Genomic DNA, 20,874 nt, shown 5'->3' with positions numbered 1-20,874 from the left:
GGGGGAGGGGGGAGCTCTTTTTCACAACAAGAAGAAGCACAAACAAACCCTTAAACGAACTGTTGGTAAATATGGAAATCATTTTTATCTTAACTTGCTTTTATGCTTGAAGCAAAGTAAGTCAAAGGTGAAGACAAAATAACTCGTTATGTAGTAAAAATATCATATTAGTAATGGAAACAAATCTTTAGTGTAGAGAATCACTAGAGAGTAGAGACCTATTGATGAACCAGTAGCCATTTTCATATGCTCTACATTCCCTTTATCTGCAACTTTCAAACGTTATTATTATTTGTCACCATTAAACTTAAAATGCAAGCCATGCATTCCTAGCAAAGCAATTGAAAACTACACGTACATTCTTCATGAATATCATAAAAAAATTGTATAGCATCAAAAGGAATTGACATTCATTAGCTTTAAAACTAATAATAAGTAATGATATATTTCAAGGTGCTTCTTGTTGTCATCAAAATGGTGAATTTAGAAGTTGTGACCTTTTGATTACCCTTATTTGATTCCTTAATGTTCTTTAAGTCGAGGGTAAATTTTTTTTTTTATCATCCTGTTACCATCAAGACTTATCATCATTCATGTTGCATACTTTTCTTGTTAATATGTAAAATGATAGGATTTTACCCTCGTAATCAAGCTTGGTAGAAAAAAAATTGTAACATAACTTATTTTCCCCTTTTAGTAACACATTTTACCCTTATCTCTCTCTCTCTCTCTCTCTCTCTCTATATATATATATATATATATTTTTTTTTTTTTTCAAGTACTTTCTATCTTAACAGTTTTGTACTAACTAGTATCTATGGTATTATTGGCAACTGGAAAAAATTTTATTGAGAGAGAGGCCAACATCAAAGATCAATTTGGTAAGTGGCTAAATCAATTTCTTTTGGTGGAACCAACCCCATTCATGAAAAGAGGAATTGTCCTTTCATAATCCTTAAAATAAGTTTATTTTGTATTGCCGTCAGAAAAATTCCTAATAATTTCTTATTATTTATAAATTTTAATTTATATTTTTGTGCCTAATAAGCATCTTTGGCATTGTTGAAGTGAGAGAAAGCATCCGACTATATGATGGGTTGGAGTCTTCCAACGATGCCAAGTGATCAATGGTCAAAACATCACCACCTTTTTGAGAGAAAAAAGTAAAACCCAAAATCTAAAGCAAGGTTGTTTTCCAACTAACCTAAAATTTAAAAACAAGGTTGTTTTCCAAATTTTTAGACTCCATTTTAAAAACATTTTTCCATTTTTTTAAACCATATGAAATTTTGAATTAGTTTGTTTTCATTAGGGATCTAAGTTTGGTAAGTGGCTAAATCAATCATATATCACTTATATGCTATTCTTTGGGTGGAATCAACACCAATAACTGAAAGGCGTGACCAACTAACAAAAGTAATTATGCTTTAATAATCCTTAAAATAGGATTCTGTTGGTATCACCATAATATATTTTTCTAGTAAATTATTATTACTTGTGAATTTTAATTTATATTTTCTGCCTTTCTTGGTTTTATATTACAAGGAAGGCATCTTTAGGCATTGATGATGGATCGGAGTCCTTTATGGATGCCAAGTGTATTAATGGCCAAATACCGCCACTTATTTTAGAAAGAAAAAAAAAATCCTAAAATTTTAAAATAAATTTGCTTTCCAACTTCTTGTATTGCGTTTCAGTAAAATTTTTATTTTTATTTTATTTAAATCTTATGCAATCTTGTATTAGTTTTTAACAAATCCCATAAAATATCTGCTCTAATTATAAAGGCAAATGGAAAACAAATGATACAAAACTTTTTGAAAAAGTCCAATTCCTTCCAAACAGCAATCATAAAATATTTATAGGATAAGATTAGATTTAAGGGGTGCGGATTGAGGAATACAATCATCACAGGCCCTTACCAGTTAGGCTAACTGAAACCTTCACTTAAACTATGCCGGTGCAGCCATGATATCCATCCCCTGCATTGAGTGTAACCTATGGATCAATCTGATGGCACAAGTTAATTCAACTCAACAGTGAGGTGACACAGTATGCAAAGAAGTTACAATAGTAATACAGATTATTTTGATATAGAAAATTTAAATAATTTTGAATAGGGACTGGTACAAGAATAAACAAATAAAGCATGTGTGCTGGTGTACAATGATCTCAAAATGGCAAAGGCACACTTTCTGAACCATACATCCCTCCAATCAAAGCAATGAAAATGAATAACATGAGCATGCTAATTATAGCAGTCCTTAGAACCTGCTGGCAGGTAACATCAGATTGAAGTTCAATCTCATAAAGATCTCCAACCAAGAATGGGTCCTCGCCACGAGTGGAATTCCCACTTGATTCGCTGTTGTCAGTGTCCATGTTCGCAGGAGAATCACAGATCCCAACTGTTGAACATCTGGCACATTTGCATTTACCACCAAGAAACGATGGGAAAGTTCTAAGATACTCAGAGAGAATCTTTTGGTACGTATCTCCTTCAATCCTCAACTTTTTCCGAGTTGCAGGTCTCAGAATCTTGTAAAAGCCAAAGATCCACAACTTGTTAAAGAGTGGGAACCAAGATTCTAAACTGAAGATTTCACGGGAAAAAAAAAAAGTGTGGATTTATAGCAAATGTCAAAAATTAATTAGATCCTTCAAAGACTAAAGCATATTGTATCAATGCCCACTGCACATATTCCGAAGTAGCAGTTTTTAGTAGAATCTAAAGCCTTGGCTGTGGACCTTGTCTATGCGACCCAAGTCATTTGATCCAAGGTATGAGAATCAAAATCCAATAGGACTGTGAAAGTCTCCTCTATTGCCTTACAGGTTACAGAATGACATCAAGATTTTAAAATTCTCCAAAAACCAACCTTTTCACTAGGTAGTTAAAAAGGAACTAAGCTCATAAATGACAGTCCATATCCATTCTTCTTTTTCTCTTAACCCTCTATAAAAAAATCCCATCTTTTTTGTTTCTCTAACTTTCTATAAAAAATTCCATCAAGGAGTATGTTCACTTCAGGTGGTCCTAAATGATCCCATCAAATGGTGGATATGTATATACCAAAACATTCTACATCATCTAGTCTACATTGTGTGGACCTAGATGGATTTCCAAAATACATGATTAACAAACTAGAACGTGCAGCAGGTATAACCAAATGTAACAATTCATTCAAGAAAACAAATTAATTATCTTACTTGAACAAGAGTTTGTGCAATCACTCTGACAACTGGACGAAGCCGTATAACAAGCAAACAGCCAAGACGGTTTGGGTAATTATCTCGCACAAGGACAGAACAAGATCTGATCATTTGCATGGGAACTTTGAAAGTAGATAAACCTTCACAATCTATCAGAACCATAATTTGAGGATCTTCCAAGTTGACTAAATTCAGGACCCCATACTCTATCTGAGATACTGCAAGAGAAACAAAATGTTCCTTATATATCAATAAATGCTTCAGCGGAAAAGAAAAAGAAAAAATATTAATGAAAAAAATGTTGTGAAGCAATTTACTTGAGAAACAAAAAAAGAAACAGTTATTCATGATTGCCTGGGTACATGAATTGTGGGAATTACTTGATCAATTCTCAACTAAAAAAACTCAATCTAGACAACCATCAGAAAAAATATTTTTAAATTTTCAGTTTCAGAGGTATGACAGAGCTCATTCTGCTGCTTTCCAATCTCAAAAGATCACAATAACCAAGATGTGACGATCAAAGTGTCGAAAACTACATTTTTTTCTGAAAAAGAGGTCAAAGGGCTGATTTTGGTTACTTCTGATGCTGAATGGCACTTATTATAACTCTTGATCACCAAATAGTTAAGCGAATTTTATGAAAGAGAACCAGGGGTCATATATCCATTTGAAGTTTCCATTTTAAAATGGAAGCACTAAGAATGTGATTGAAAGAACAGATCAACCTCCATTACAGGAAAGTGACAACATGATCCAAAAATAGCAACCAGAACAGAAATCACATCTAATGGGGTTTTTTTTTTAAAGTCAAGAAGCTGAAACTCCAACATAGGCTGCTGCAGGTGCATTTCACTGAGAAAATATGAATCTATGTGCAATATATCATTTCAGTCTGCCAAAAAATATATACGAGGAGAATTGATCCATAACATTCCCCACATAATCAGATCACCTATAGAAACCCAATAATATAACATCAACAATGACAGATCTACTAAGCCTTACAGTCTGAAACAATTGCTTCCAGCACTCGAGAAAAAAATATATTTATACAAGAAGGACACTAACATGAAACAAATTGTGTAGAAAGAGGGACATTAACATGGAACAAAATACTTAACACCACCACTATGCATAGGACTGATAAATGGTCATGATTATACTTTAAAGGCAAATTGACCTCACCCTTTTTGAACTTCTTCAGTAAACACTTTATGTTATGGACTTCTAAATCATATCATATGCAGCCAAGTTAAGTAAAAAAAGTTAGAGATTCTAAACTGAATTTTTAAGTTTTAAATAATCTTTTAATAGAATCTATCAGCTATAATTAGAAAACTGTTCTTCTCTTGTACAAGTGGCAGACAAGAAGGCTAAGCTGAGGTGAGCCCCAAAATAAACTGGTACTGAACAATGAATTGAATCAGTAAGCTCTGAAAAGTCTCATACAGGAGTTGAACCTGTTACTTCTGAAAATTTTTATTAGCTTTATAAAAATTTCTGTCTAGTAGGAAGTATTTGCACCATCAATGATGAACAAAATAAGATCTCGAAGGGTAGCTGTGGATCCTGTATGCTTATTAAACCAAGGACTTGGGAAAGTAAGTAGTCTATTACTATATAATCAGGGTAATTTGACAAGGGAAAGAATGCACACCAATTGCTTGAGCAAACCGAGGTCTATCACACAAAGCTAAGGTTGAAAAGGCAAGACCAAGGCGGATAATAAGGCATGGTCGAAGCTTCACATCGTATCCATGCCAGAAAACAAAATGTGACCACATCTCAAGCTCATGTTCTGAAAGAATATTGTAAGTTTCCCTCCAACGAATAGTCTTCTTGACTAATGCAAGTAAGCACGAAAAGTCACCATTTGCAGCAGAGTAGAATCTCCGGAGCTCATCTTCATCAATCCTGCATTGGGAAAAGATAGACAGTGTTGCAAATTGAAGTTCCAATAAGTTAGTAAGTTGCAGTGTCAATTGACGGGGGAAAAAAAAAACTCTGGTAGGTAGGGTTCAAAATCAATATTATATTTATACAAGAGACACAGAATGCTTCTTCATTAGAGTGAAAGTTGACCTGAACAAAAGATGTGACAACCAATTTAAGTGGACAAAATTATGTTGTTCAGGATGCCTCTTTTAACAGAGATTTGTATTGGAAATCAATTTGGAATTAAAAGCATCCAACTTTAATGCTTAAAAAATGTTGACCTTTCCTCACCACCTTTCCTTCCCAATCCTGTAACTAAATCTAACATAAATATCTCAGTACAGGAAATGATTTAGTTCAAGTTACCAAGTACCCAACCCAAGTACAACCCATTTTTAAATCTGGAAAGTGGAGAGGGCTGTGGGCATTTTTAGAGGGGAAAAAAAGAAGAAAAGAATAGAAGATGGTGATGATGACGATGAAGAGTGGGAAGAGTGAGAAGAGAGGGATGAGTGAGCTAAATCTCACTTCTACCTAATTTTTTCTAGTTTGATAAATACTGACTTTATCAAGAGGAGAAGAATGCATAAAAACAATAGCCAACCTCACTTATATTTTTTTTTAATTTTGATTAAAGGTTAAATGATGCAGAGCTAATGGTGTAACCAAGGAGAAAGAAAGGCCAGCTCAATCAGGCCCCGTACTTAGGCCCAATAACTTAAGTCTTCACCAGCCCACTATAGCCATGACTCAAGTTGTAATCAGGCCCATACACTGGTCATAAATTAAGCCCATAAAGAGCCAATGTGTAGCAATCAGCCAGCAGGTTTTGGAGGATCTTTTTGGCTGATTGTGTGGGCTCATGTTGCTGCCACATGTGGAGTTCCTACTAGTTATATTAGTTAGTATTTTGTTTTACCTTCTACTGTAAGTCAGTTCCTATTTAGGTAGTAGACTCTTAGTTATAGAGTTATAGATACAGCATCTAAGAGTCTCCCTATAGTTTCTTGTAATAGTATTGGATATCCTTCTAGAAGATCTTAAGTAGCTTGGCAACAAAGCAATCCCATGCATGGTAGGGTTACTATTCTTTGTAATTGTTGACTGCTTATTATAACTAACGAAGAGGGGCAACCTGCCCAGGATTTTGTATGCGTGACAATTGCTCTCTTGTGAGTATGGGTGTTGTGTTGAATCAGTTGCAGGCTCCTAGGTGGTGAAACCTAGTGATGGGGACATCAAGGTGTACAGGCGCAAGAAGAAGAAGAAGCAGCCATCTTTGTGGCTGGAAGAATAGAAAGAAGAAGAAGAAAAAAGGAGGAAGAAGGAAAGCTCGATCCAGCCATTCCAACGCTGGATCGAGTCCCTTTCTCTTTCCAAATTTTAGAAGATCTTGTGGGCCCCATTAGTTATTAGTTTAATAGTTTATTTGTAGTATATTCTTTTCCTTGTTAATCTTTTAATTAATTAGGAAACTACTTTATTGGTTGATTAGTTTTTAGGAAGTCTTTATTTACTAGTCAATTGACTCTTTTATTTTTAGTAACTAAATTGATATTTATGTAATGGCTTAGGCCACGGTTGAATAATGAATGTTAATTGAAAAAAAGCCAAGAACAAACCCCCACCCCTCTCACAGTTCTCTCTCTCTCTCTTGTTTTCTCACTTTTCTCTCTCGCCTCTTTCTTCTCTCAACCTCTCGGCTCCCTCTTCTCTCCTCTCTTCTCTCTTGTCTCGCCTCCCTCTCTTTTCTTTTCATTCTTATTTTTCTGCTGCTGTTTTGTTGCTGCTGATCTCCCCTTTCGATGTTCACTGTTGCTGCTACACACTGCTGCCCTTACCTCACTGCTGATGCTACACACTGCTGCCCTTACCTCATTGCTGCTGCTACACACTGCTGCCCTTACCCCACTGTTGCTGCTACACACGGCTGCCATTACATCACTGCTGCTGCTACCCTCGGCTGCTGCTACTCTCGGTTGTTGTTTACTCTCCGTTGGTGCTGATCTCTCTACAATCGGTTGGACTTGTCTTCATCAACTAAGGGTGGACTGCATCTCTTTATTTTAGAGGACCTTGATCTCTTATTTTCTCCTCAAATCTGAACAGCAGTATGGTAAAACACTAAACTAAACCCTCCCCACTTCCATTAATCCCTATTATATATTGCAGCCCATTGACATTGAAGCCAGCTTTTGCCCTTTGTTTATGCCTATTTTTACCGGTTGTTTTAAGTTGTTTTGTCACTGCTATATCTCCAAAGAACCCTTGCTGATTTTCTATTTTAGTTGGTTGCTAGAGGACATTGATTGTTTGCATATCTAATTTGGGTGTCTAGATTGATTTGTGCTGAACCTAACATTTGTATGTCGTTTGTTCCCGTCGCCATGTCCCCACTTGAAACTTAAGTAAGAATTTATGTGTTTTTCCGTCTAGATTATTATTGCTTTTGGCTACTTTGTTTGTTAGTCTCGTTTTATCTTGCGTGCTTAATCTTGTTTGCTGAGTTTCTTTGGTCCTATCTACCTAAGCCCCTTGAGTTAACCCTACCTAGTTAGTTAATCTTATAGGAGACCTAGTCACCTAGGAACCCCCTACATCACCTAGGCTGTATGGTGGCATGGTACACACTTTTGCTGAAATTTTGAAAATCTATGCAAAATATTTAGGTTTCCCAGGGGCTTGAGACGAAACTCTATGTGATAGTATGGGTTGCACATTTTACAACCAAATTTCTGTTGTACTCACAGTGCATGTGGTGTTGTCATTTTTATCAATAGTGTGGACCGCAATACAGTCTGAGTCAGCAGAGCAGCAGTACAGCCGTACAGGTGACAGGCAGTGTACAGAGGTGTACAAGCAGTGTACTGGTGTAGTAGAGTCACGACGGTGATGTGGGTCTCTATAGTGATGTGACTCACAGGTGTTGTGGTAGAGCTGGCAGTGTACACAGTGTAGTGACAGTTTGACAATGTTAGAAAGGTTTCCAAGCTCAAGTGGCAGTGTATGTCAGGTCATTACAGGGATATACAGTGGTTGGTGGCAAGTGGCAGCATACGGAACATTGTACATCACATTGCATAATGCATTCCCATGTTCATGCTGAATTGTCCACTTGACAGCCAAATTGATCAGGCCAAGTGGTAGAATTGGAAGAGGACATAAGCTGGGAAGTTGTAGAGCTTCAAGTCCTCTATCCAATGAAACTGGAATCATCCCGTTCCGAGTTTGTATGAGGGAGATGTGGAGTTTTCTGCATCAATACACAGAAAAGAAGAAAATGGTGATTCAAAGTGATCAGTACAAGCATGTAATGTTGATGTGGCAGCATTTGGTAGTGTGCCAGAATAGTGGATAGTGCATAGTGGGCAATGTACAAGTGGCAAAACAGGTCAGATGTGGCAATTGCAACTGAGTCAGCTTCGAGGGCACTTTGGTCTCTACAAATGGAAGTTTCAGCAGAAGAGGTGTTCTGGAAAATTGCAGAGCGTCAAATCGTCTTTCCAACGCAACTAGAATCGTCTCAATCTGAGTCCATATGAGAGAGTTATGATCATTTATGTACAATAAATATCTTTTGATGATGATGACAATGCAATGCTGGTATTAAATATGATGGCAGGAAGATCAAGATGAAGTAAGGACAATTATACTTTAGTGACTCTGCATGCTTAGGAGACATTCCTGCTAATAACGTTGACTCCGATTCAGAAAACATTGGTTAAAGAACAAATTATTCCACAATTAGGAGGATGGATGCGGGTCATCAAGGTCTAATTTATGTCTGACCCTTAAGTGACAGAAAGTTCATAGATATCCCTACACACCCAAGGGGATTGATGCAGAGCCATCAAGTTCTAATTCCTTGCGTGACACAAAGTTCATAGACATTCTCCGTGGAGAGAAATATCAAGTATATGTCTGTTAAGAAGGAATTTGAACCACATATTCCTCTTGACGAGCATTGAAACATTCCAACTCCTTGGAAATCTATTCAGTGGAGGCAGTTGAAGCTGGCTGATAATCTTTGGTAAAATCAGGAGAGTAGAGTTACAAAATCGATGTACCAGATACACTGAATCAACAGTAATGGAGGCGCATTGCTTGCTCAATTATATGGGTTCTTAAACCTATCCCACCTCAACGGGGTACCAATATCTCAAATCATCTCCAAGCAAAGGCCTCTTGTTCAGGGAAAATGCACATTTGGGGGGAGAGTTATATTCTAGCGCTAACTATTTTGGTCAATATATGACTTGAGATGTAACTTTAGAGTAGCAAGGTCACTCCACTGCAGAAGCAAAGTTGATATCCATGACAGTCGGTGTATTAGAGATATTGCAGTTGAGGATTCTTCCAAGGGAATTGAGATTCCTACTAGTTAGATGCCTAGTTGTCTATACTATGACAATACAGCTACATCAATGTCTTCTGTAACTCTGTGCTACGGTGCGATATTACTGAACCAAGTAGACAGAAATTGACAAAGCACATTGGAGTTGAGAACTTGTTTCCATATGTAAAGATTGGAGATTAGCTTGCAGACATCTCTATAAAAGAGGTTAGTACTAGTACTGCTCATTTTCATAGTGTTGTTGAAAGCATGTGTAGTATTCATGCTTTAGCTTGAGGGTGAGTGTAGTTACAATATAGACGAGGATATTTTGGTCTTATTAGGAATATCGTAGTTATTAGTCTTCACTTTTACACACTGAGGGTACCATATTCATTGTAGACACACACATATTCAATAAATAGCAGAGAACTACAAAGCTCCTTCTTTCTTTTGAATATTTCCTATTCTACACACACCCTAAAAATTTTTACAGACCAAGTAATAGGCAATGAGCTTTCCATTTTATTTCAGGACAACCAGAAGCACAAAAAGGTTCCCAATTCTTTTTCCTACAGAGAACAATACCCATGACTCGTGAGATCATGATATATAAAACCAATACATATATAAAAAAATGCTAATCCTTGACAAATTGGAACTTAATGACTAAATCACCTTGCTGGTAAAGAAATTCCCTGCTGTTCTAGCTCTTTGCGGAGTTGAAGCAACCAATTTTCAGATGGCAGGCTTTGAGGTGCCAGATTGTGAATCCTGATAAGTACATGAAAATCAGTCAACAATGCAGGTCCGGAAGCTTGGTTGTGCACTGAGCTATATTTATCATACCTTGTATCCATAATAGACTGTTCTGGATGTGGTTCTGTGCATACTTGAGAACCATCAACATGATCTGATGTTTCTCTACTGTTCTCCAATCTATCAGATAAAGCTGTTGCGATTGAGAGGAATAGAACTGGTCTTGACAATGCCTGGAAAAAAAAATGTTCTTTAGAACTGACATACAGTACACATCATGCAAAGGAATGAAAAATAGATGAATCTTATCCCAGCCAAGAAATTTTACTAAATAATACAATTGAACAATCAAGCATCATCTATATGCACATCAACTTTACAAAGAAATAAAGTATACCTTTATCAGAGATGATGACCTTATCTATGAAACTGTGATAAGACACACACACACTTATATAAACCTGCCCCCAATAGGTTAGATGAGTTGGGACAGATATCATGTGGAGAGAAGCAAATAACATGGCTGCTATCTTGTAACTAAAATATATAATGTTTGTCATATCCACAAATTCCTAGCACAATATCTCATTTTGTCAAGTATGATGCTAGAGATAGCAAATATAAACATATCTAGCTCTCTTTCTAGTTAAGGTATGCGGCCCAACTTATGTATATACAAATAGTTGTTAAAAATAACATCCCCATTAGATAAATCCAACACATGGATGTCTCAAGACATACATTTTGACATGAAATACATGTGGAGAGAAGCAAATAAAATGGCTGCTATCTTGTAACTAAAATATATAATGTTTTCTTATATCCACAAATTCCTAGCAGAATATCTCATTTTGTCAAGTATGATGCTAGAGATTGCAAATATAAACATATCTAGCTCTCTTTTTAGTTAAGGTATGTGGTCCAACTTATGTATATACAAATAATTGTTAAAAATAACATCCCCATTAGATAAATCCAACACATGGATGTCTCAAGACATACATTTTGACATGAAATATATGACTGCAAATGGTGTGTTTGATTAAATGATACATGTGGAAATGAAAGAACCAACCTGCATGCCTTTACAAGACCCCTGAAAAGGGACCATCTCTGGACCCACTTAAATGGTGGGTAGCAAAGAAGCTGGAGTCCCTGAAGACCATGCCATGCAAATGGACACTTTGCCTTGGAGAACCTTCGCACAACCTCTAGGGCTGTAACTTTCACTAAAAAGAATGCTATATGACCAGCAGTGTCACTTCCCAGTCTAACACGGTCAACAGAAGTTATAGGTTTGAATCTCTTCTGAAAAAAAACCTCTGGAGTAGAAGAAACTAAACATCTTTCCAATGCCTTTTTACTGACAGAAACACTGGGTACTTCCAAGTTCTGACTTTGAGAAGAAAAATGCAATGAGTCTCCCATTAAGACAAATCGATGAACATAAAAATAAACTGATAGATCACATAGGCCTTTACAAGCCAGACAAAACCATTAACCATAAGAGTTAGTATCAGTATCCATTGTGAATATTTGGTTATTTATGTTGTGGTATAAAATCCAAATTGCAGGAGTGCCAGGACCAGGAAAATATGTAAGGACAGGCGTTGTAGAACCATGTAAACATGAGCTTCAATAAATCCCAGATGAACAACAGCCTGCAAAGGACATACATGATGTTAGGATATTTCCAGAGAAACGATAAGTAATCCTGATATCCGACAAAAAATTACATTAATCACTCCTACAAATATGTGCCACATGTTTTATTACTTGCTAACCAGTAAGTGAACCCCCAAAGACCAAGAATCAGCTCAATGGAAGATCACACAAATTTATTAAGGGTAGTAGCAATTTTGATAACAGTACATTTTTTTATAATTGAAGCCATTGTTTGGCCTTTAAGTTAGGAGATCAATAACATAGGATCCATTAACTGGCAATCCAGTTTACCCAAGCATATGCACCACTTTTGCAAATTGCAGTAGTAAAACATAATACAATAAGGTAGTAGGACATCAGTACATCTGCCAGCAACCATTTCCTATGCAAGGTTGATCCGCAAGTTGGATTTAACTAGTAAGATCACTTTGTAATTGAACAGAAAAACATTTATTAGATGGATTTTCCTCTTTTTGGTGGTAAGAAGCAACATGAGACATGCAATTGTAGAACAGCTAACAAGCAACGGGAAAATATATATCCATGTGTTTAAATGGACAGCTAAAATCCTCCCACTATAATTTAATTACGTCATAAGTGAAGGGGCAGAGAATATAAAATACCTACATGACTGAGAATTTAATGAGGTGGGAAACTACTGACTTGGAAAATCAGTATGGATTTGTGTGTAGAAACTGGACAGGTGAAGCTATTTGCCGACTCAGATGATTGATGAAAAATTTTAGAGAAAGAAGAAAGGTCGTCACACTGCCTTGGACATAAAAAGTGTTTTAAGTGAATAGGTTGCCGTAATTAAAGATATTATGATGGAGCTGTATCCAGAGTTTAAAACTATTGTGGGAAGGAAAAAAGGAGTTAAAACTATGAGAGAAATGCCTCAGAGTCAAAAGGCTTCAAGATAAACATTGATGACCAAAAGATACCTAATATGACCATTCATCAAGCATATGAACATCTATAAAACAAGCAAATATTTGTAATAGGAGTAGTACTATATGAACATCTATAAAAACATGCAAGAAATCATACTATCTAAAATGAGGATGCTGCAATGGATTAGTGACTCTAGGAAAGATGGAATAAAATATCGAACATCTTTTAGGAAGTGACTCTAGGAAAGATGGAATCAAAAACTGAATATCTTTTAGGAAACATAGTAGTAGTACCAAAAAGTGACCAGTTGAAAAAAACTTGGTTGAGATTATTCAGTTGTGTGACAAAACCAACTAAATGCACCATGTGAATAGAAGTGATTGAAGGACAACGGTGAGGCCAAAGATGAACTGGACCGGCATGGGGAGTAGAGATGCGAGGCTTGTGAGATAGCAGCAGATATAGCATTAAGTATGGAACAAGTTCACCACTGCGACCCCAAATGGCTGGGATATGGCTTATGACTTGTCCAATAGATCAACCAAGATAACTATACAAATGTTTAGATAGAATATAGTCCATAGCATATCTAATAAGTCATCAAGTAATGCTTCTAGCACACCATAGTCCATTGGTCCTTGCATAAAGGGATTGCCTTCCTCTTTAATCGTCACCCTAACAACCCCTTCACAAATCTTATAATTTCGAAAAATGCAAACTTAATAGTCATGATATTAGCAACTATTTCGTTTTAATCAGTATAAATAGTACGAAGCGGATTGCGATTAATTTAATTTAATCGGAAATTCAAGCAGTGGGAAAGCTACCTCTAGAATTAGAAGCAGAACTCAAGTCTTGGAAAAAATGAGATACTAATGAGATTTGCAGTCACTTTCAAAAATTAGTTCTAATCCAAACCGATTCTATAACCAGTTTGGATTATCCAGATGCTAAAATACAGGTAATGATGGCAACTGATCAAATCCAACATTCAACATTCAGCATTCAACATTCAACATTCCGATTCGTCAAACGACAAAGAAAAGCCAATTCAAAGGAGAATTTAAATTTAACTGTTAAATTTGTTAGAAATCGGGGAGGGCGGAGGGGGGAGGGGTTCGGATTTTCTCATAGAACTGGTGATCCCCAAGATGGAAAGAAACAGGAAAGGAAGATGATTTCTTACCACTTCAAGAGTAGAAACCGGCCGAAGCGTCGCAAAACCAAATGAAGATTCCGATCTCTTTCAAACAGCAACGATCAGCAGAGGTTAATGGAGGGAGGGAGGGAGCTCGGGACTGCAGAAAAAAACTAGGGTTTTGACAGATTTGATCAGACAGTTACTGTTATTGTTCGTAGGGTTCTCAAAAAATTCCAAAAAAACAATAAATTCGACAGATCGATGGTTGGAGTCTTGGAGAGCATCAAAAATGAAATAGAAATAAGACTGTTCGTCACTCTCTTATACTAGTTGAGTTATTACTAACACTATATGATCATTCATGAGAATTATTCCTTCTCACGACTCACCATCGTTTGACACGTGTTTCCATGAGAGGCCCCTCGTGTGTTTCTACTAGGTGGGACCGAGGGAGTCGCGTGACCAACCCCAGAGCGTGACAGAAGGATGCCGAAATGGCTAGAATTGCCCCCCGGCCGGCTGGCTTCCAAGTTTCTTGGTGTTGTTGGGTGGGACCCACAAAGTGATTACTACCTCTTGATCAGTTACTCGAGTCCGCATGTCTCCGTAGAGTATCAGGATCACCCTACGTCTCGTTTCAAGATTCTATCTCACCATGAGAAAACAGACACCAACCAGAAGGCTCCATTCTTTTGGGGGAGGAAAATAAAATTGTAATCATTTTTTAATTATCGACAATGATTGTAAACCTACTTAAGAACATTCTAAATTTAGTAAATTTATTTTGGTTTAGATCAAATTCTTGGGATTTCAACTAGAATAAATATTTCAGATCTATTATATTTTGATAAAATATTAAGTTAATTACACAATTATGATTATAATATGAGCAAATGATCCTTGCATCAAGTGGGGACCAATCAGGGCATGCACATGAGCATTAACATGAATCGACATTTTTATTTAATAGGGGTAAAGTGTTAATTTTTCCTGTTTTTATTTGGAAGAAAGAACATTATTTGCTTGCATGTGTCTATGACGTTCGAGTTTACGGCTTGTACCTAGTTCGTTGCTCACCAACTACGTTACCCCTTGAGTTATGCACTTTCTTTCCATCAATCAATTGGCTCAAATCATAAACTTATACCAAAAAAAAGTCCAACCCCGATTCTAATTAATATTAATTCTAACAATTTATTTTGAAATCAGCCATAAACGCTCTTTGATCTCATTTTGTTCTTCTATTTTTATTCTCTTTTAATCAATAACATAGTAAAAAAAATCAATAAAATTTGCATCTAATAAGTCTTCTGAAAATAATAATAAAAATATATCCTTTACCCTATATATTTTTTTATATATTTGTTAATGCCGATTCTAAATTTTCAATATCTTAGATTACGGCGACATCAATTTTGATCCAATTCAAATTGGAATGAATAGAGATATGTATTATGTCGGATTTTGGAATTTGAAACCTTGCTTTCCATGAAATCAAATATGAACCATCCATTTTCAGAAGTGTTCTTTTGTTGCCTATTATTGAAAGAAATACAAACAAAATGGGAAATCAACCCTCAAAGGGCCGGGTGCTGTCCATTGAGAAGAAAATTTGGTCCATTTCCTCTCCCCAGCTTGTTGGGGTTTATAGCTCCCAAGGCTCTGGAAAGAGATATCGCCACCATCCTTGGCGGGAAAGTATGGATCTCTCTCTCTCTCTGGTTCTGGTTTCAAAAGCTTTTGCTTTACCATGGATCATCGACGATGGCATAGAGACTCTCAATCGCACTAGCCCCTCCCACATTGTTGAAAAAAAAGTCGATCTATTATTGACTGCGGTTTTACTATAGGCATATACAAACCTCAATTTGTCACTTTGGAGGTATGCATATCCCTTGGATTGTGTATGGAATCTATTTTATAGTTTTGGAGGTCTTGTGCAAATCATAACCAATATTTCAAATCATGTCAAAATGGCCTCAAAACAAAATGTAGCCCAAAAAAATATCAAAATGTCTCAAAAAAAGTTAATCAGGTCGATGATGGATCAAACAACCTTGAAATGAGTTAAGACTTTTTTTTTTTTTTTGAAATCATAATTAGTAATGTTTAGAAAATCTCTTTCAGTACCAATGCAAATTTTTAGATGTCGAGCATAACCTAGCTATCGTTGATTATATTCTCAAAGAAAATCAATGCCAAACAAACTTTGTTCGGTGTATAAATGAATTCAATGTCAAACAAAGTGTTTTTTTTTAAACGTCAAAATTGATCTGTTTCGACAAAAAAATATATATATATATATATATATTTGATTTGCTATGCCTTTTCGAGTTTTGCCCTAATCTAATAACAACTATCTAGAACAGTTGATGCTCATCAATTGTGGGGCACAAAAAATCCATTCTCACCAGGAGATCTAGAGTTTGAACCTTTTAGTTGCTGTCAACATCTCCTCTGCCCTAATCTTTGTGAAGATTTTTTTTTTTTTTTTTTCAAAACTTAGATTAGGTCCAAAACCCAAGAATAAGATTTACCTTTTGGGCCTTGTGTGGCCCACTTATTTCCTGAACTCAGCTGAAGATTCAAAAGTTATCCCCTTTACATGCCTTTGTGCGGCTTGCTATTCGCCTTCGCGCTAGTGCAATGGCAGCATAAGTGGATACAGTTCTTTCATCAAGTTTTGTTTTCTTTTTCACTAGTATAGGATGCAAGGTTTGGGAACTCAGTATGAGGCATGAGATCGATCAAAGCTATACCGATTCATAAGTGGATAGAGTTCGTTTACCGAGTTTTGTTTTCTTTTTCACTACTATAGGATGCAAGGTTTGAGAACTCAGTATGAGTAATGGGATCGATCAAAGCTATATCGACTCAATGCCAATTTGAAACACCTTTGATCCAATAGAAATACCCTTGGTTTTATTTTTAAAACTATTTTTTTTTACCATTTTACCCTGTATGAATCAATAAGATATCGATCAAAAATTAGGATCAATCAGCCGATATAGATTCGAATCCAATTCCATCCAATGGAGAAACCTGGTAGATGATCTCCTCTCCATGTATGGTTATTAAAAGGGTTCAAACATCTGAGTCTCTTTACCATTCTACAGTACACAATGAATGCTGGTTGGTTGACAGTAATGGAAGAAAGAGAGGAGAAAGATAAAGAGCTAAGGAAAAGTCTAGAGATGAAAACGAGAGCCTTTGATGATGAAGGAAACGACCCGGAAACCAGAGAGCAGCGAAGAGAATCCTAGAAAGAGGAAGCCCACGAAGCCCAGGGCAATGGAGATGTAGGATTGGACACAAAACGTGTTCACCGCCGTACAAGTTTCTCCTCTGAACGTCCTGACCAATGCCGTTCCCGCAGCGTTCGCCGACAATAGCAGGTACGCGAAAACCTACCAATATCATTTCGTTTCCACATCTCAAGATTTAGTTCTGAATAATCAATTACTCTTTGATTGAAACGTGAAGGTGAAGATTGAAGAGAAATAATAATGAACCATTGATTGATTCAATCTTCAATCCCTCTTTCTTTTCAGTGCTCTGTTTCAAGCTTTCAAGTAAAGAGAATAATCAATTAACTGGTGATCATGGAGGACAAATTATAGGATAAATTTTCAAATTTCATAATATTATACTAAATAGAATTAAAAAGAATTAAAAAAGAAGCGGAGGAGGATAAGATTCTAAGATTATGGAATAGGACTCTACTGAGGAGTGAGGAGGATGGGTAGTTGAATAATGGATACCAACCTGATCGTGACCGATATCAAACCAGACCTGTACGGTCTCCGGGAACAAAGTGGTGCCTTTAAGAATCTCCCAAATCGAAGCTCCCATCTCTGCAAACGAATACAGGGCGACAATTGCGTTTGCAGCTAGCAAAAACCTGCAGTGGAAGAGGCGATTGGGTTTCCATTCTAATTCAATCTCTTTTGTTTGGGAAAATTTGATATCGAACTTCAGTTTTTAGAGAGAGAGAGAGAGAAAAAGGGTGGGGGGAGTACCTGAAAGCTTCGAAGTCGCTCCAGCTGGGGGAACCAGAACCATGGGAGTTAGTAAGCATAAAGATGGCAGCAGCAAGAGAGAAGCAGAAAGAGGAGAGGCGGAAGACCAGTATAAGCGTGTTGAAGAGTCGAAGCTTCTGTACGGACACGGTGGATTGGAAATGAGGGGCAGACGGCATTCGAGACGGGGTTCCTACTTTCCTAAGGGACGACGGCGACGGCGGCGGCGGCGGAGATCTCATCTCAACTGGGTCCTTCTTGTTCTTCTTCTTCTGGTTGTTGCTGTAACAGTTGAAGCAGAGAGAAGGGAAACACAAGTCATGAGACGAGAAACGATGAGAAATTGGGAAGCCCTTATTTAATCCTTCTTCCCCTTATTTCATACCAGAGTCACTCTCAGTGATACTATATATACTTAAAAAGAAAAAAAAAAAATGATTTTATGAGGCTAATCTTCATCTTCCTTTTGAATCACGGGGGAGATGGCGTGGGTTCCATGAGTTGTGAATTAGAAAAGGAGAAGCTCAGAAGCTCCTCAATGTTAACTATTAATACAGTAAGAGGCAGTTGGGAAAGAGAGGAAGATGATCCTTGGGATGTTACTGTTGTGTTCCAAGGATTTCCAATTGTCAGATTTCAAAACTCATCAGTTCTCTCTTACTTGGCCAATGGTCCTGTGCAAAGTCAATGTTAATTAAATGCTTAGGTTAATCATTCTGTCAAGACTTAGGGGACTAGCTGTCTACGACACTCTTTGCTTGCAGCAAGAAGATTTTCAAAGGAAAAAGGCTTTAGTGGGTATTACATCTACTAAGGCGGTTGAAATCGTCTATAATTTCGATCTCGTACAATTTTGTGTAATACCACCTTCAGGTGGTGACACGTGTATTGATACCAATATAATAGTCCAGATCTTATACAATTAATAAAACATTAAATCAGTGAAGAGGCATTTAAATCAGATCTGGACCATTGCATTGGTATCAATACACGTGTCACCCCCTGAAGATAGTATTTTACAGAATTGTACGAGATCGGAATTACAGACGATTTTTTTCCCTACTAAGGACGAAGGAGAAGTTCACATCGAGGTGAAGTAAGGATTGTTTTCCTTACCCAAAAAAAAATAATAAGTAAGGATTGTTTTACACGCAAGTGGCTAGTTTTCTTGGAATTAGCTGCCCAACTAAACAAAAGTTGGGAAGGAAGGGGTATTGGGTAATTTTACAAAGATGAGTGAGTGGCCTAGGTTGTGCACCAACAGTGTGTTCAATCTTTACTTCAGGGCCTCACGTTGAGGCTTCAACCTTGGCTTAGCCTGACTCAGGCTAAAAAAATTTAGCCTTGGGGTATCTTAGCTAGTCCAAACCCTATTAGGGTTTAGGGCGGGTTTAGATGGACGGAGCTAAACTTACATTCCTAAATATAATTTTATAATTGGATTTTGGATTCATATTTATTTCCCACAAGCTACTGGTCAATGTCAAAATATCATTTGGGATCAATAGAAGGGGAATTTTAGGAAAATTAGATGATTCCCCACTTTTAGGTTCATTTTCATAAAACTACTCGCTTAATGTTTCAGTTAACAAAATACCCAAAGTTAGATTTAGATTTACAAAACTACTCACTCAAACTTTCAGTTGACAAAAAAAAATATGATGTTTGTACGTGGAAGATGAAGGAGAATTACTGTTTTGAGTATTTTTGTTAACTGAAACATTAGCTTGAATCTTTCCTAACACTAGGGAACCCACACAGATTGTAATTGTAGCACTAATTTGTCCACACTAATAAGAACAACTCTCAACAGAGCTTCGACAATTCCACCTAAGATGTTGAAAATGGCAAAACAGAAGGCAACAAGAAAAGAGAGATTATTTCCATTTTTGGTTATCCTTTAAGAGATGGATGTGAGAGAGGTTGGACCACGTGTTGCGAAATCACATCATTAGCTGCTCTATCATATTGCCATTTCATTATGTGAAGGGCAAAAAAAAAAAAAGTTATGTTACGAATTCCTTTTGTAAACAAGACAAACTCATAAATAAATAAACAGAAAAATGATTGCCACATGGCTAATCCATGCTCCTATTTGCTTGACGTGAAAGATTTCATGCCACACTATCAACGGGGTGATCTGATTCTTTCAATAGATATATCGAAGGAGGAAAAGAAATTCTGCCCGGCTGCATTCCTACGTTATATACAGTTGGAAGTAAAAATACCCACAGCATGTGGGCAAGATTCTTTCACCCAAAAAATGTAGTCTTAATGTGGAATTCTAAATTATGACCCTACTCGTGTCCGCTAAGGAGGTGTTCCTCTAATTTTAAAATCCAGGTTGTATAATTGACAATTTTAAGTTAATAATAATACAAATTTGAGGATTTGAAAAACTGTCAGCCATGAGGCGAGAAGGGAAATGTATCATATTACCTAAGATGCACATATTCGTTAATATAAATAACCCAACGATATTTTTGAATTACCGCATTGTTCATTTCCACAATTTGTATACAAGTGATCTGGCATGCCAAAACATAGAATCATGGTCCTACCCCCTCCCTCTCTCTCCTTAAAATCCTCTATTAATAGATTCATAATAGAGACCATCCATTTGCCCGAATTAGCACTCGGGCAGCGAAGGGAACCATCTCCCTATTATTATAGCCAGTCAGAAAAATGTTTGAATCTACGTTAGTTTGGGTCTGTCCTTATAATTCCATAAATAAAACACCATCTTTGCAACAAAATAAAAAATAGTAAATTGAACACTATCACTCTCCAATAACTAAGAGGACTTGGGATGCACACCCGTGTGTGTTAGGGTGCATCATGTCCTCCAGCCAAATGCTACACTGAGCATCCGAACGGCTGAAGAGGAACTGAACCCAAAGGAAATATCAGCC

The 20,874-nt window shown here is 36.8% G+C and overlaps 2 protein-coding genes across 2 annotated transcripts; both read right to left on the bottom strand.

Annotated features, from left to right (window-relative positions):
* Positions 1-2,065: 2,065 nt before the first annotated feature.
* On the bottom strand, positions 2,066-14,272 carry LOC122087459 (phosphatidylinositol/phosphatidylcholine transfer protein SFH2-like). Its single transcript, XM_042656610.1, has 7 exons — positions 13,989-14,272; positions 11,319-11,904; positions 10,334-10,476; positions 10,163-10,258; positions 4,874-5,130; positions 3,211-3,431; positions 2,066-2,538 (listed from the first exon to the last, which is right to left on the bottom strand). Exons 2-7 carry the CDS (start codon positions 11,352-11,354, stop codon positions 2,173-2,175), a joined length of 1,119 nt encoding a protein of 372 aa, XP_042512544.1. The 5' UTR covers positions 11,355-11,904; positions 13,989-14,272; the 3' UTR covers positions 2,066-2,172.
* A 2,648-nt stretch (positions 14,273-16,920) lies between these two features.
* Positions 16,921-18,328, bottom strand: LOC122086358 (CASP-like protein 4C1). Its single transcript, XM_042655123.1, has 3 exons — positions 17,963-18,328; positions 17,709-17,844; positions 16,921-17,350 (listed from the first exon to the last, which is right to left on the bottom strand). Exons 1-3 carry the CDS (start codon positions 18,202-18,204, stop codon positions 17,132-17,134), a joined length of 597 nt encoding a protein of 198 aa, XP_042511057.1. The 5' UTR covers positions 18,205-18,328; the 3' UTR covers positions 16,921-17,131.
* Positions 18,329-20,874: the final 2,546 nt, after the last annotated feature.

Source organism: Macadamia integrifolia, chromosome 8, assembly GCF_013358625.1.
Source record: "Macadamia integrifolia cultivar HAES 741 chromosome 8, SCU_Mint_v3, whole genome shotgun sequence".
Classification (NCBI taxonomy): Eukaryota; Viridiplantae; Streptophyta; class Magnoliopsida; order Proteales; family Proteaceae; genus Macadamia; species Macadamia integrifolia.
This window is presented reverse-complemented; position numbering and strand designations above follow the sequence as displayed.